General features: G+C 51.6%; 1 protein-coding gene and 1 pseudogene across 1 annotated transcript; both read right to left on the bottom strand.

Annotated features, from left to right (window-relative positions):
* Positions 1-10,974: 10,974 nt before the first annotated feature.
* On the bottom strand, positions 10,975-12,279 carry FOXB2 (forkhead box B2). Its single transcript, XM_081802636.1, has one exon. The coding sequence runs from the start codon at positions 12,277-12,279 to the stop codon at positions 10,975-10,977; it is 1,305 nt and encodes a 434-aa protein (XP_081658762.1).
* A 1,455-nt stretch (positions 12,280-13,734) lies between these two features.
* Positions 13,735-16,114, bottom strand: part of LOC102730217 (adenylosuccinate synthetase isozyme 2-like) — a 47,547-nt pseudogene continuing 45,167 nt past the window's right edge.

The raw sequence follows: 16,114 nt of genomic DNA, 5'->3' as shown, positions 1-16,114 counted from the left end.
ATAAATAAATAAATAAAATCTTAAAAAAAATTTTATTTTCAAAGGGTATATTTTATTACTTGTAAAAGCGAAGACGTTTTTAATGATTTTCTTGGTTGATATGTATTAGCATATCTATGCCTATGCATAGTATTTCATATTATAAATATTATAAATTTGAACCTGAACTTTTCCCTCCATGCTTCCCTGCACTTACTTTGTACACATCCTTGTCAGAGGAGACGGTCTTCTGCTTCAGACTGTCGGGTCCTTAGGGGCAGATGCATCAAAATCCAGTGAGGATAACAGTCCAGTTATTTTTACAAACAGAATTTAATATAATGAATAGTTAGAACGTGTAGAAAGAGACCTCTACACTATCACAACTGTAGCAATGGCAGAAAGCAGCTACCATGCCTAGGCTGGGAGAGTACAAAGGGAAGAAGTTGGAATTATTAACCCTCAGAAACTCAGAGGTGAGCCCCATGGAGCTAAACCCCAGAACGCAGGGCACACCTGCTAACTGGTGCTGGCATCTCCGAGGTGGGGCGTGATGAGGCTAGTTCTTCAAGCGCTGGGCAAACTTCCAACTGGATGCAGCTGCTGCTACAAGAAAGCACTGCAGGGTGGGGAAGTTTTGCCTGCACGATGCCTTCAGGAATCCCAAGCAGAAAGGAAGCCCCAGAAGGAACAAGCAGAAAGGAGCAAATACCTTCTTCTTTTTCCACTGTTGCGAACTACCCCTAGAGCCCCCTAGTACCAGGACTCAACATACAGCCAGCAGGCAAAGCAGAAACATGGTTTGCAAAGTCCCAGCTCCAGCCTCACAGAGCAGAGTAGGGAAGGGTAGGCTTGGAGATGAGAGACAATAGCCTAATAGTTGGCGCAGCAGGGCACGTGTCTTATAGTCAGCACCTGGCATGGGTCCTGTCCTACGGTATTGAAGAAATGCTCAATTTTTTCAAGTGGGATGGAGATGTGTGGGTAGTTAGATTTAGAACTGTGGTTGTAATGGCTAACATCTTAGTTCCTCTTATAAAAAGAGCTGCCTTCATGTAGGAAAAGAACTTGATAGACAACTTTCACTGTAGAAGGAGAGGTCCCAATGGTTACAGTCTCCAAAGAGAGAAAGAGAATTAAACTGTCCCTCATAAGAAGTTAGTGGGAATTGGGGTGGAGTAGGGTGAAGGGCAAAGTAAGCAGCTGGAGAGGTGTGGGGGAGATCAAAGAGACTCAGAGTCAAGGCCAAGCAAACTGTAAGACTAGACTGGATGGCAAAGACAATCCGAGAAAGTCCTGGTAGAGAGATGATAGAAGTAGTTTTAAAAATAATAAATATTTAAATTCAATGAAGTAAAGTAAACTCAAATCTTCAAGACATTGGCGTTTGCTTCTCATGCCCTTTACACCTGGAATGGTTGCAAATAAAGGGGGCAGTATGCTTTTATGTTGAGATGATCCTTAAAGTGAACCAGGTCTCTGGGAGCTGGAGTTATAAGCCAGAGATAACTAAGCAACAAAACCTCTATACCTTAGACACCTTCTAAAGCCACAGACTGTAAGTCCCCAGAGAGAAGGGGGTGTGAGTCTGTCACAGAACATGGGATAAGGCTATAGAAAATTTCATGAATGCTCAAGGATTAGAGGGGACCCTAGCTTGAGTCCTGGTGACATTTGTTTTGTTAGAATGCACACTAATTTGTTAGAATGCACACTATGAAAACAAAGTGGTTTTATAAACACTTGGCTGAATGGTTCCATTTTTAGGCAAAGTGTGAGTTCACTAAATTTACACATCATTTGAACAGCTGCATGAGCTCCATCCTCCAAGTTTTAGATCGAAGCCTGCATACATATAAACTCAGAATAAAACCTATCTCCCCTATATAAAATAGTTGACATAAAGATAAAGCATCAAGGGAAAGTGTGGTCTGCAAACAGAATCGCACCACATTAAGGAAGTGAAATGGTAGTTCCTTAAGACCACTGGTTAAAATGCTTTTGTAAAGGTGTTGGCTTATGATGTAAAGATGGGAACAGCAAGAAGAAAACTTTTTTTTTTAAAGATTTTATTTATCTATTTGATAGAGAGATTGAGAGCAAGCACAAGCAGGAGGAATGGAAGGCAGAGGGAGAAGCAGGCTCCGTGACAGGGGACTCGATCCCAGGACCGCGGGATCATGACCTGAGCCGAAGGCAGACGCTTAACCAACTGAGCCACCCAGGTGCCCCAAGACAACTGATTTCTAGCTCTAGTGTTTACGAATTTGCTTTTCAAGCAGCTGCTGCCTCAGCTGCCTCCTTGATGAAATAAAATTGCTGCTTTCCAACTCGACTATTCTGTCCTGATGTGACTTATGTGGGGAGTGCTCCAGCTCTGGGGCATGGGGGGGGGTTTTCTGTTTCCTTGTGCATTACTATGTATTTACTCAGACAACTGGGAAGGAGATGGGTAAATTTGATAGGCACCAGTGAGATTTTTTTTTTCCTCAAAGGTTTTATTTATTTTAGAGAGAGATCAAGAGAGAACAGGAGCAGGAGGGGCAGAGGGAGACAGAGAGAATCTCAAGCTGACTCTGAGCTGAGCATGGAGCCCAATGTGGGGCTTAATCCCACGACTCTGAGACCACCACCTGAATCGAAACCAAGTGTCTGATGCCTAACTGCGCCAAGCAGGTGCCCCGGCATCCGCGAGTTTTTTGAGAGAAAAAAAGATAGAGATCTTAACTAATGTTCAAACTTATTTGGGTATCTCTGACGGACGGAGATGGCTGTTAATAAGGTAAACTAAGGAAAAAAAAAATCTCTTTCAGCCCAAAACCTGAGTGTGATCTGGGGCCCAGCAACATCAGCATCACCTGGTAGCTCATTAGAAATGTATAATCTCAGGCTCTGCTTCACACCTGCTGAATCAGAATCTTTGGAGGTGGGGCCCAGCGGAGTGTGTTTTAAAAACCTCCCCAGGGGGCACGTGGGTGGCTCAGTCCTTAAGCATCTGCCTTTGGCTCAGGTCATGACCCCAGGGTCCTGGGATCAAGCCCAAGTAGGGTTCCCTGCTCAGTGTGGAGCCTGCTTCTCCCTCTCCCACTCCCCCTGCTTGTGTTTCCTCTCTCTCTCTCTCTGTCAAATTAAAAAAAAAAAAAACCACTTCCTTAGATGATTCACATGCACCTCAACTTTGAGAAGCAATGTTAGCAGACTGATTCAACTTTACATTTTTTCTTTGTAAGGTGGGAGTAACCAGGCCTGAGTGAGCCTGGGGTTCCCTGGCAGGGAAAAAGATGTTTTCCAGTAATAACTGGGAAGAGGGTTCAAAATTTTTGTATATCAAAGAAATAGGATGTTATTTTGTTCTCTAAGCTGGTGAAGTGAGATATATTTGATCATATTTTGATTCTCTGGCTCTCTTGGGTTAAAAATTCAGTCTTATAATTTCAACAATTTTAGTTCTCCGGTGCAACTTATTTAAAAACCCAAATCTCAGTGACCTGTGGTCATTTTTAGAGGTAATCAGGCCTCTGGGATAATAGTTGAGGCATGTTTAATCTTCTGAAAATGTGCATATTCTGGGTAGTTACAGACTTTTGCAATTTTTTAAAATTTAAGCAAAATTTTTACAAGTAATCTCTACATCCAGTATGGGGCTCAACCTCATTACCCCAAGATCAAGAGTCCTATGCTCTGCTGCCTGAGGCCAGCCAGGTGCCCCAGACTGCTGCATTTTTTTGAGAAGAAACGATTTCAGTGTAGACAGGGAAAACACAATACAGGTTTATTTGTACTAGTACAAGTAGTATCTAAAACATTCCTTTTTTTTTTTTAAGATTTTGTTTATTCGAGATAGTGAGAGAGAGAACAGGAGCGGGAGAGGGAGAATCAGGCTCCCCACTGAGCAGGGAGCCCAACTCAGGGCTCAATCCCAGGACCCTGGGATCATGACCTGAGCTGAGAGCAGATGCTTAACTGACTGAGCCATCCACACAGCCCCTAAAACATTCCTCTTGAAAACATTGTCACTACACAAAAAAGATTTGCCAACTAGGAAAAAGGAAAATTATATTACTATTTTGGAAAACTGCATATTAGTTTTCATCTGGGAGGAAATGCCTAAGCTACCAGAATGTATTAGTGCTCATTATCTTGCCTAGTTTCAAGAAGACTTTGAGGCTACTTCAAAACTTCATGCAATGTGAAAGATGAAAAGAGAAAAAGCTAGTAGAAAAAGGAATAAGAGAACGCAAGATTTGGGGCGCCTGGCTGGGTCAGTCTGAAGAGCATGTGACTCTTGATTCTGGGGTTGTGAGTTTGAGCCCCACGTTGGGTATAGAGATTACAAAAAAAAAGAGTGGGATTTTTTTCTTTAGCAAGCCCTCTTTGTAATTTCAGCCTTTTTGCACTTTCCCATTGTAGTTTTATGGGACAGCAATTCTCACAAAATTCCTCCAGCATCAAAACTTAAAAGGGACAACTCCTTCCTTCCCACCAGAAGGGTCTGCAGCAAGGGGGTCTTGTCAAAGGCACAGCAGGATGTATGTGGTTCCATCTTCTCTGCAGCTCTTTGCCTTTAAAGTACCTTTTAATCAGTCAGTTCTTCACCTCTCCTCCCCACACTTAAGATGCTACACTGAAAAATAATAATTTATAGTTTGTTGAAATGCTAGTTGTACTGGCTGGAGAGATCTTTGAGTAATCTTTCCCCTGGTTATAAAAGTAAAACATGATCGGTGTATACAGACAATCCAAAACAATCGAGATCATATGGAAAACAAGAAAATAAGATGACTTACGATTTCACCAATCTAAAGGTACCACTGTTTATATTTGGTGCATAAACATTTTCTATATAAGTAAGATTTCATAAACATTATTTGTGATGGCTGCATGATATTCCATAGTATATAAATAGCATCACCTATTTAAACATTTCCCTGTGGGGATATAGGTGAATCCCTATAAAATAAATTGCAACAAAATTCATGGCGCCAAATTCTCACCTGAGATGAATTCTTAGGAAGACTACAGCCTCTTCTTTTTAGGCAATAAATGAGGTTGCCCTGTCCTCTCTAGCTAAGAAACATTTTTAAGAGAAGACGGATATTGTTTTCAAGACAAGTATTGTTTCAATACTTACCTGTGCCAGGTAAGTAGTGTTATAGACACATACATTGGGAAAATTGATCTGTACTTTCCTGAGAGAAAACCAAAGCAATATTAGGTTAGAAAATTATAATTCCGTTTTTATTTTTTTTGCTTTGTTAGTATTAGCTGCATACATCTGCCTCTCTCTCTCTGCTTCTTTCTTTGCTTCCTCCCTCTCCCCTCCCCAACCCTTCCCCCCCCTTTTTCCTTTTCTCATCTGTGGCTTCAATGTTGTGGATCCTTTCTGGAATGAATCTAGCTCAGCTGGGCCTGGACTACAGCTCTCCAGCTCCCTTCTTACTAAGCATTCATCTGCAGTAACAGTAAAAACACGCTGTCTGCGAAGGTGCTGACAGGGCTGGAAGTGGCTCAGATGGGAGAGCTTATTTCAATGCATTTTTAAAATGATGCCACAATAATGAGATCTGTGACTTACAAGCAAAGCCTGGGTGTCTTGTGCACACAAAAGACCTGTTCCTCGTGGCAGGAAACAACTATTTGGATCAAACTAAGCATAATCAAAATATCTTTTTAGCAGTGTTCTTTTAAAAATATTCTCATGAGTCACTAATTTCGCTTCTCTGAATTTTTTGATAATTTTATAAAATCCTTTTTTAATATGGCATTCTCAGTATGGTTCTTCAGTCTAAAGAAATGTTACTATAACAATACAACTATAGTTCTCAGATACTTTATTTTCTGCTTAATGATATATGTGCATATCATGTGACTGCATTGTAGATCATATGAATATATTATAGTTTAAAACTCAGAATTTGAATTTCATGGACCATGCTAAAATTCAATAAAACTACATTTGGATGCAAGGGGAAAAGAGCTAACATGTGGCTTAAATTTTCCTTAAAATACACAGGGGATAGTTAAGGGGGAAAAGTGCTTGGGACAGAGTACATCTGGAGTTTTGCCAAACTCATACCATTTAAACAATGGTTTAAGACTGAACCGAAATCCCAGGCAGATCTCTTCAATCTCCCCTAAAGGGTATAAGGTAGCATTTCAGCTTTGACAGATAAAGTTAATGAAAATACTTTAAATGAGCAAAATGAAAACATTGGACTTGAAGAAACTGTTTTGCCCTTTGGAATTCAAGGACTTCCCACCTCCACTCGAATCCCCACTCTGCCTTTTTACCTACAAAGAGGTTATCACTGACTTTTGAAACCCTTTCTTTACTCTCCCATTTCTGATGCCAACCCCACCCCACCCCTGCACCCCCACGCAGAATCGTATCCCCATAGTCCGCTTAACACTACTACCACTTCAAATCCTTGCCACGTCATCCAAGCCTGAATATGCCCCCCAGACCATCTTTTCTGCCCATTTCATAGTCGGGTACGATGAAGAACGGGAATTCTTGTCCAGTGGAGGAACCAAATCCCACCACAATTTACCAGGATCTCTATAATTTTGTGCATATCAGAGATGGTGATTTTGTCAGTGAATGGAATTTAAGGAGAATTGGTGGTTTTGTGGATCAATGCTTTTGTTTGTTTGTTTCCTCCGAAGACATTCTGTTTCCATACTCTTCTGGAGTCTTTCTGTACTAGTGCCAAGCAGGCAAATGTCACCTTTGAATCCCAGGAGGAGATGTGTTGATCAGCCTTCCAACCCCCCCATACAAAGATGCTTAGAGTTCAGAGTACCCCCGCCAGCTAACTGGCTCTGATTCCTCTGGATGCTACCAGCCCTCTTCCCTAGCTGGACTAATGCCAGTCTACTTAAGGAGATAATTGACCACAAGCCAGATTGACTGACAGGCTTCCTAAGTGCCAGATACCAACTGTGCCTATTCTGGCCTCTGCAGGAGAGCCTGTTCTCCTAGAGACCACAGCTAAAATAGCTTTGTCCTCCCTCTGCCCTTAGCTCTTGTCTCAGCTTCCCAAGGAAATACAATCAAATGGATGATTCCAAGTTGTTTTCCTCTTACCTTTATTGTAAAGATATCTACACTGAAATCTTTCTCTTCTCTCATTGCTTCTTTCCTTCTTGCTCGGGGTCCTCTGCATTGAGATAAGTGGAATACAGGCTAAGCAACCTGAAGTTCACGTTCTCTCCTCTAGTACTTAGCATATGAGGAGTGATTTTATTAAACATGTGAACTGAGATGGTCATACATTTTTAAGTGTCTCTACTTGCATCTCACTTCTATCTAGAATTTACTTTCCCTCTATCTCAACCTGTTGCTAGAGAATACTATGAGATCAGATGAGATCACATACTCAGTTGAGAGGCTTACTAAAATATTACCATCAATTTATTATTCTTATTACCTTTTGTAGTTCTCTATATACTTTGATTATGACCAGGACATGAAAATACTTTTTTTTTAATGGCTTGACCCCTACTAACATGTTTAAAATAAGCACTGAATCTGGTTCCAATGTCTTAGAATGGATGTTTTATGGCACATGGGTATGAAAATCTGATTCTGGTGATGAGCAGTGAGCCTCAGGCCCGGGGTCCTCCCAGTCCTGGTATCTCAGAGGTCTGCCAAGATTAATCCTGCCAGGTTCCTGGTTTGGGAATGGGGTGGTGGTTGCTTAAGGGGATAAAGCCCCACACAATATGGTCAGACGGCAGATCCCATCTTAGTTAAGAGGGGTCTTCAGGATAGTATTACTGTCTGGGGCTTTAATTGGAACCTCCCTTGGGATCAGAGTTTTGGCAGCAAGCTCCCCCCACCCTTGTTTATTTGCATGAATTCCCAGGTTCTTCACTGTCAATGCCATGCATTGCTTCCTGTGGGTACCTGGATCTCCTCCTGAATAAAAATTTGAGTAGAATCATCTTTAAGTTCACTTGGCCTTCCTTTCTCCTTTTTCTCTTTCCTTCCAGTAAATACAAAACACCCTTGTTTTCCACACAGAGGTAGGAGGGGGTTCAAGGGAATTCGTTAAGAGGGTCCAGGAAAACTGTGAGGGTCAATTGCTCATTTCTTGCTGCTATGGCCCACAGGCTCCTTTCTTCTCGGCCCACAGACCCACTTAGGCCAGCTCTCTGGGTGCTAAAGGACACTTTGGGCTGTGCGCCTTTCCTGGAAGTGGGGCCCTGGGCACTGCTAAAAAAGCACACCTTTTGGGCAGCTGGACCAGAAGGAAGGGGTGTTCTTTTGAACAAACCCCTGGGATCCTGTGTCCCCCTTCTTCCAGCCAATTGACTTACCTACACTAGGGGTCCTGACCCCAGGACTTCTAGGCACCATCTCACAAAGAAGCCAGACTCAAAAGTCCCTCCAAATCTATGACCCCCCCATGTCAATGTCCCCCCTTCTTTTCTCTCTTTCACCATCATCAGACTAGTGAAGAGGAAAACCTTGCAGAAAACCTTGCAGAGTCTCAAGTTGAAAGAAAGGGAGACACTGGAGTTTCAGCTCTCAAGGAGTTAGTGAGCTAAACTGAGACCTTCCTAGGAGAGAACAAAACTAAGCTGCACGCTGAGATGCGACTTGTAAATAATGGATGTGTGGAAACACCTACTTTAAGATATAGCCAAAATCCCCCGTTCCCTCCCTCCACTCAGTGTCATTACTGTGTGCAGGTCATCTTGTTGGCCCTTTTTTTCCTTCTGATGAAAGGTTAGAGGAAGCTTTCGTTGGGCCTGGCTGGGCAGAGGGAAGTCGGCTCAAGATGGATCCCTGTTCGAGGTTGGAGAGCAGAGAGCCGGCAAGTAGCTTCCCCGGCCCTAGCCGGGTCCCCTGCACCGGGCCGGGCCGCCTCGCCGGCTCCCCGCGCAGCTCCGCGGGCGCCGCAGCCTGCAGGTCCTCTCCGGGGAGAGCGGACCGCGGGGCCGGGGGTTCTCGCCCGCCCAGCGCTCTGCGGCTCTGGACCCCAGGCTGCCGCCGCCTCCCGAGGCCCTGCTTGCCGAGGACGCGCTCCCCGAGCGGGCGCGCAACAGGTCCCCCAGGCTTCGGTGGCGGGGCTTGCGCTCCTGGTCAAGGTCGGCCGCCGTGGCAGTGGCAGAGACCTGGCACCTACTTCCCGGCCCGGGTCTGCCTTCCAGACTTAAGGGGGCGCCGCAGGGCACCTACCCAAGGGTACGGGAGTCCCCGTTGTGGCCCGCCCTCCGGGCCCGTAGGAAAGGGAAGGCTGTTGGGTGGTGGTGATGGTGAATAGAAGCGAACCTCAAGTGGGAACAAAAATTCCCTGTTGCGGGTTTTTGCCAATGCAGTCCCCTGCACGGAGGTGGGCTGGGGCTCAGGAAACCAGCCTAAGGATGGGTGGTATTCCAGGAGGTAATCGCGCCAACGGATAAAAGGAGCAACGGAGGACGCTTGTCCCTGGTCGTGGCTCTCCAGTGAACTCACCCCTATGAAGCTCTGAAGTTAAGAAATAAAGGGGAGGGGGAGGATCTGTAAAGTCCCTTGACCGCCCAGTGGGCGCTCAGACTGCCGCCTCCTCTCCCGAGAAGCGAAACATCCTCACACGGGCCGCGGCATATCCAGAGAGAAGCTTTAATGGAGAACACCGCGTACAACACCGGCAGACATGAACTTGTCACAAAGTCACAACCCGAACGCGGCGCGGACACAAGCCCAAGGTGACTCAGAGGCAAAGGGCCGCTGCCTCCTCCCTACCCGCCCCCCTTCGTTCCCAAAAGTTTGTTGCGAGTAAAGTGCTATTCCTGGGGCTCCAAAAGGGGGCAAGGGGCAACAGCGGCAAGTTTCTTTTCCAATTGACGAACTGAAACTGAAGAATTCGCCTGAGAGTCGTCGGCGCCCAAACAGCGCTCGGAATACCCAATCGACGGCGGCGCCCCAAAGTGACGGGGTCATCATCCTCTCGAATCTGTCCGGAGGCTGGAAGGCAACCGCCAAGAAACGCTTCTGGAAGCGTGAGGAGCAATACTGTCGGGTGATGTGGCTGTTTTTTCTCGCACTCATGATTAGAGGAAAAAAAATCCCATGATACAAGTGATTTGTTTTCCCCCTTTAAAATCCCAAATGGAACGGATCGTGGGAATTAACATTATTTTGGGGCTCCTTAACGGCTCATCCGATTGATACACAAACGAATTGCAGGTAAAAAGCAGCCTTTGTTGTCTCTCTTTGGTTGTGTTTCCCCGAACTTTACTTTTCGGAATCTGGCGCTTTGCTCTTTAAGCCGCTGCCATTCTGTTTTGTGCAAACTAATTGCTTTCGCTGTTCCTTCCATCCTTCTCGACCCCCGGGTCAGAGCAAGAAACTGAACTGTTTCCCAAGACTCTTCGTGGAGTTCCTGCTGCCCCCCCACCCCAGCGACTTTATTCATGGTACCGTGTCCTCGCCATTTAACTGACCAGCAAGATAACGATATGAAAATGCTCTCTCTTTTCCTTTTTAAATAAAACGAGATTTCCTTAGTGAATAGCAGTTTTGTCTTGGATGTTCACGAGAGGCCGCTGCCCGGGGCGAGAAACTTGGTGGCTGAGGTCTGTTTTAAGCGTCATTCTCTGTTGGATTTCTCCCCGGGAGGTTTAGCTCCTCCAGCTTCTGCTCCCAGGAATGAGGGTCTAAATCCATTTCCAATTTGCCAGCGAATGAGGCTTCCCCAAACTCCTTCGCTCCCTCCCCCCCCATAACTTATTGACTTACAATATTAATTACAATAGAAACTCTTACCTGAAAACTGCCTTTCATTAATCTGATTGTACAACATAGATAAACACAGACACCAGAAGTGTTATATTTATTCAGACCACTGGAGAATCCGCTTTCGGGTTTTTATGTTCAAAGACCTTCCTTTGCCGCAAAGGCTCAGGCTCGCCAGGTCTGCCCAGCCTCGGGGAGCCTTCTCCCTCCGGGGCTGTCCAGGGCCGGGAGTCCCTGCACGCCTTCGTCTCCCCCGCGCGCCGTGTCCCCTAGGAGTGCACCAGCACCGAGTGCAGGGAGCTGCCCTTGCTCTCGGCCGCACTCGGGGCGGTGGGCTCCAGGAGGGAGGCGGCGGGCGAGGCCGCGGCCGCAGGGCACACGGTGGACGGCGCCGGCGGCTGTTGCGCGGCCGCGGGGACAGTGAGAGTCGGAGGCAGCGGGGCCACCGGCGGCAGCGAGGGGGTGGGCTTGATGGGCACCGGCACCGCAGGCAGGCTCTGGCTTGCCGAGTGGCACAGGGCCTTGACCGGCACCCCGAAGGCCCCGTACTCAGGGCCCACGGGGACCCCCGCCGCGGCGGCGGCCGCCGCGGCCGCAGCCACCGAATCCATGACGCCCACGTGCGGCCACACGGAGCTAACCACGTTGCCAAGCTGGCCGGGCACGGGGTAACCGAGGTGGTGCATGACGGACGCCAAGGGCAGCCCGCCGGCCTGCAGCACGCCCTTGTAGTCCCGGCCGATGATGTTCTCGATGGCGAACGGGTGCTTGAAGCCCGACGTGGACGCCGCTGCCGCTGCGGCGGCCGCTGAGCCCAACCCGTAGGGCGGGAACTGCGACAGGCGCCCCACGCTGCCCACGGCCGCCGCCGCCGCCGCCGCCGCCGCCGCCGCCACCGCCGCCGCCTCCTGCATCTTGCCCGGGTGGGACGGCGGCTGAGGCTGCGACTGCTGGGGCGGCTGCTGCGGGGACTGCGACGAGAGGTCCGCCGGCGGCTGCGGGGCGGGAGGAGGCTGCTGATGGAAATAATGCACCATGTGCGGCGGCGGCGGCGGGGGCGGCGGCGGCTGGGGCTGGTGGTGGTGGTGGTGGGGGTGGGGGTGCGCGGCCGCGTGGTGGTGGTGGTGGTGGTGCGGGTGGTGCGGGTGGTGCGGGTGGTGGGGGTGAAGGTGCCCTCCGGGCCCGGCGCCCGGCGCGCCCTTGGTGCTTCCCGCGTGCAGGTGCGTGTGTTCCGCGCGCAGCACCTTGAAGCGCTTTCGGCGCCGCAGGAAGCTGCCGTTCTCGAACATGTCGCCGCAGTCGGGATGCAGCGCCCAGAAGCTGCCCTTGCCGGGCTGGTCCGGCCGCCGCGGGATCTTGATGAAGCAGTCGTTGAAGGAGAGGTTGTGGCGCAGGCTGTTCTGCCAACGCTGCGTGTGCTCGCGGTAGTAGGGGAAGCGCTCCATGATGAACTTGTAGATGTCGCTCAGCGGCAGCATCTTCTCGGCCGAGTGCTGGATGGCCATGGCGGTCAGCGAGATGTACGAGTAGGGCGGCTTTTGGTCGCTGTACGAGCTCTTCCCCGGCCGCGGCATCGCCCCCGGCGCCTCCACCGCCCTCCGGCCCCCACTGGACGGCAGTGTCGCTCCGCACCCGGTGGCCGGGGCCTGGCTGTCTCCACTAAGCCCCACTCCGCCCGCCCAGCCCCGCCACCCCGCCCTCTCCGTCCCCAGACCCTCTCGCCGTCTCTCTCCGGCCTTCTGCCAGCTGCCTGGGGGGCTCCGCGCCTGCCGCTCTCTCGGGCCAGCTCAGCTCTCCGCCGCTCGCAACTTCTGGCCCGACGGTGGCCGACCCGCGCGCAGAGTGGCGGGCGGGGCGCGTCAGCTTCCCCGCCACACCCTCCCGGCGGCTTCCCCCAGGTGGTCAGAGACGGAGCGCTGGAACTGGAGGTGGAGAAATCGGCAAGGCCGTGTTCCCTTCCGGCCTCCTCTGCTTTTTTCTCGGTCCGAGGGAAGCGCCGGCCCAGCGGGCTGGGAAGGACAGGACAGGCGGGACTCTGGCCCTTTAAATCCGAGTTGGCGCTCGTGCTCCCGGAGGCGGGGGCGGCGAGACTTGCAGCGCCCGGGAGGCTGCCCCCTGGTCGGGCAGCTAGCCAGCCCGCCGAGGACTTGTGGTTTTCCTGGAGGGGAGCGGCGAGGTAAGGAGAAGGAAGCTCAGCTCCTGGCAGCCCGCGTCTCCCTGTTCTCTGGCCGCTCGCAGCGGAGCCGGGGAGAGAGCTGTAGGCGGTCGCTGGGGGAAAAAGTTTGGTTTCCGCAGCAGCGGCGCGGGCGGGTTGCACGGCGGGGCGGGGGCGCCGGGCGCGGGGCGCACGCTGTGGGCCCGAGGGGGCGGCTGCGAAGGCCGGGAGGATGCGAGGCTGGCCTGGGCCCGCTCCGCGGTGCGCGCCGCAGCTGCCGCCGCTCTCCCGGGCCCGTCTTGAGCTGGAGAGGCGGCGGCGGCGGCTGTGGCAGCGACGCGCTCTCCTGGCTGCGTTTTGTAATGGTCCCCGAGACGCCGGAGACCCCCGCAGCTCGCGCTTCGAGACTATCACATGACCGAGGCTGAGGGACTCCGCCGCCGCCGCCGCCGCGTCTCTCGCTGAAGAAGGGGCACGAAGGCGCCGCGCCTCGCCCCCTCCCCCTCCTCCACCACAGTTGGGGCGCCCCCACCCCCAGCATTCACAGCCCGCCGGGAGGGGCGGGGAGCGCAGGCTGTTCCCGGGGCGGGGGGGGGCGGGAGCCGCGCCGGGTGCGGTCCCTGCTGCTGCACCCCACCCGGGTCGCGACGCCTGGCAGAGGGGGGACAGGACACGGCTTTCTTTCTCCTCTCCTGTATCTCCCGCCTGTCCCCGCCCCTTCACTTTCCCGCTTCCCACCTACCTGCTCTGAACTTCTCGCTCCTTACACTACCTTTTTCCTAGGCTAGCCACTCTGGGCCAAGTTCGGGGCACCGTGGCCTCGAGGCCTCTTCTCTGCAAGAAATCCCAATGCCCAGAGGGTTGGAGGGAAAAGCTAATGAGGAGAGGAGCCAAGGGCATTCTCGTCAAATGCCAGCTTCATCACGATTTTCTTGCGCACCAACTGTGTGTCAGGCCCGGTGATCGGCGCCAGGTATAGGGCGGCAGGAGACGGCTCTTTGCGTTCTGGGACAGCTGTCTGGAGGAAGAGACAGACAGTAGCCAGGGCATTAGGATAGATAGCAAGGGCTTGGTGGGTTGAGGCTCCACCGCGCTTCTTAGGAGCGGGTGGATGGGACAGAGTGAGGCATTCCTCTGGGGTAGTGATGCCTGAGCTGGGGCCAGAAATTGGGAGCTCACAGGTCCCATCACCTGGGTGAGTCCTAACGGGGTCTTTGCTATTCTTAGCACGTTGAGGGGAAGCGAGCTGATTGCAATTAAATAGGAGGTCCAAATGATCAACCCACAGGGCCCTCGTATGACCTGTGAGAGAAAGCTGGTTGAGAGGCAGCCAGGAGGTCTCGGTGCTGGCTGGGACCCAGGAAGCAGCATCCGGACACCCCTGGGCAATCCCAGTTGACTGCGGGGAAGTTATACTCTGGTTTTGGCTGCCTTTGCCGTTTGGCTGGGAGGAAAAGCAGAGTTTAGGGGGGAAATATACCGTCTTCCCGTCTCTGGGCCTCAGTTTCATTATTTATAAAATGAGATGTCTGAAGTTGGAAATTTCACGGGTGCCTTCCAGTTCCACCATTTGAGCAGAAAAGAGCAATTAGGGACTGTGTCTCACTGGATTTTTAATTTCTTCTTTTCCCTGCCTAAAGCCGAAGGCAGAAGGCTGTTGCCCCCAAACTGCTTGGGAGACTTCTTTTTACCCTCCAGCCTTGGCGACACCAGGTCGCTTCTGACTTTTGGTGAGCTGCCCGAGGGCAGGACCATGAGAGGGGCTGTCTGCCTGTCCGGCCCTTCCTCTTCATGGGAGTTAGGTGAGTGGGGCAGATTGGTAATTTTCATCTTTAGTCAGGAGCTAGATTTCTGGCCAGTGCTATTTGCCCAATTTGTACCAGGCCAGCAGACGTTTTAGAACAGGTGTTAAGGTGAAGAGTGCAAGAGAGCCCCCCAGGGAAAAGAGCAGTCTCTCGGCCTGTCCTAAGGAGAGAAGATAATCTCAGAGGAGGATGCATTCGCTGTCACTCCGTGCTGGGAACTTTTCTTCCACCAACGGAGTTTCTGCGGAATTTTTAGTCCACTGAGTCAGTTTAAGGAGCCAAGCAGCAGTCGGCCCCCTGGGCTCACGAAGCCACGGAGGAATTCCACAGTTAAAGCGGCAGCTAAAGCCCGGGTGTCCCCTTCTCCCTTGCCCGACGTGGTGCGAGAACAGCCCTCTCCAGGCCCAGGAGTCGCCCAAAGGCCGCCGTTGGGAGCTCAGCGTGCCGGTGCTCTAAGTGCTCTAAGACTCTGGCCCTGAACGCAGCGCGGGCAAAGGCGTCTTTTGTCGACGCCTTGTGAGTATGTTTTCCGCAGCGCCTCCTCTTTGGGAGCAGCTCCGGGACGTTCCCGTCGGGCCAGGGGACTCCGCGGCGTCTGGGGACAGAGCGAGGGGAGGGGCCCTTCAAGGGCGCGCCGGGCAAGCCTTAGGTGCACCTAACCTGAACAGTAAAGCCGTGGGCGAGCTCGTCGCAGACCGCAGACCCGGGCCACGGCGTCGGGCTCGGCCCTGGGGACGCGAGCCTCCGGCTTCGGCGAGCCAACTGCGTTCAGCTGGTTGAGCGGCTCCGCGCCACCTGGACCAAAGCGGAGGCGCCAAGGTGGAGAGAAGCGCCTCGAGCCTCAAGCTTTCGCGCTGCGGGTGGCCCGGGCAAGGGTAGACAGGGCTCTCCGACACCGAGGCCCCAGCTGCCCGCGGCAGCCCAGGCTGCAGTTGCAGCGCCGAGCGCTGAGTGTGTCCATTTTAGAGAGGGGCTGGCTGCCGCCGCCGCCGAGTATTCTAGGGGATTCTCGGTGAGGCGCAGGGCCCGGCTGGCGAGCTTGGGCCGTGGTGGTGGTGGTGGTGGTGGGGCGCTCTCCCTCTCTCCCCCCTCCTTCCGGCGAGGTTGATTTCATTCCCGCAAGTTTTGCAGGCGCGCAGCAGCAGCAGCAGCGGCGGGGGCGGTACGCGCGCGCTCCAGCTGCCTGCAGACCCCCGTTCAAGGAAAACAGATCATGTAACCATCCTGGCACCAACCAGTCGGTTTCAAGTTTCTGCGAGTATTTTTTTTTTTTTTTAAACAACCCCTACACTATCCAAATATTGGCTGGCGCTGAGGACCCTGGCAGGCAAATCATTGCCCCGGGCTTAGTGTAATTATCTCAGGCGTATTTGGTTTACCCCTTAGGCAATTGTTGGCGAAGCTTTCCTAGGAAGAGGGACTCCGTGCAAGGTTTTATTGCGTTTAATT

The sequence above is a fragment of the Leptonychotes weddellii genome, chromosome 14 (genome assembly GCF_054177405.1).
Source record: "Leptonychotes weddellii isolate Sample4059 chromosome 14, ASM5417740v2, whole genome shotgun sequence".
NCBI lineage: Eukaryota > Metazoa > Chordata > Mammalia > Carnivora > Phocidae > Leptonychotes > Leptonychotes weddellii.
This window is presented reverse-complemented; position numbering and strand designations above follow the sequence as displayed.

Excerpts from the sequence above, each read along its gene's own strand:
- FOXB2 (XM_081802636.1), bottom strand. The coding sequence starts at position 12,279 with ATGCCGCGGCCGGGGAAGAGCTCGTACAGCGACCAAAAGCCGCCCTAC.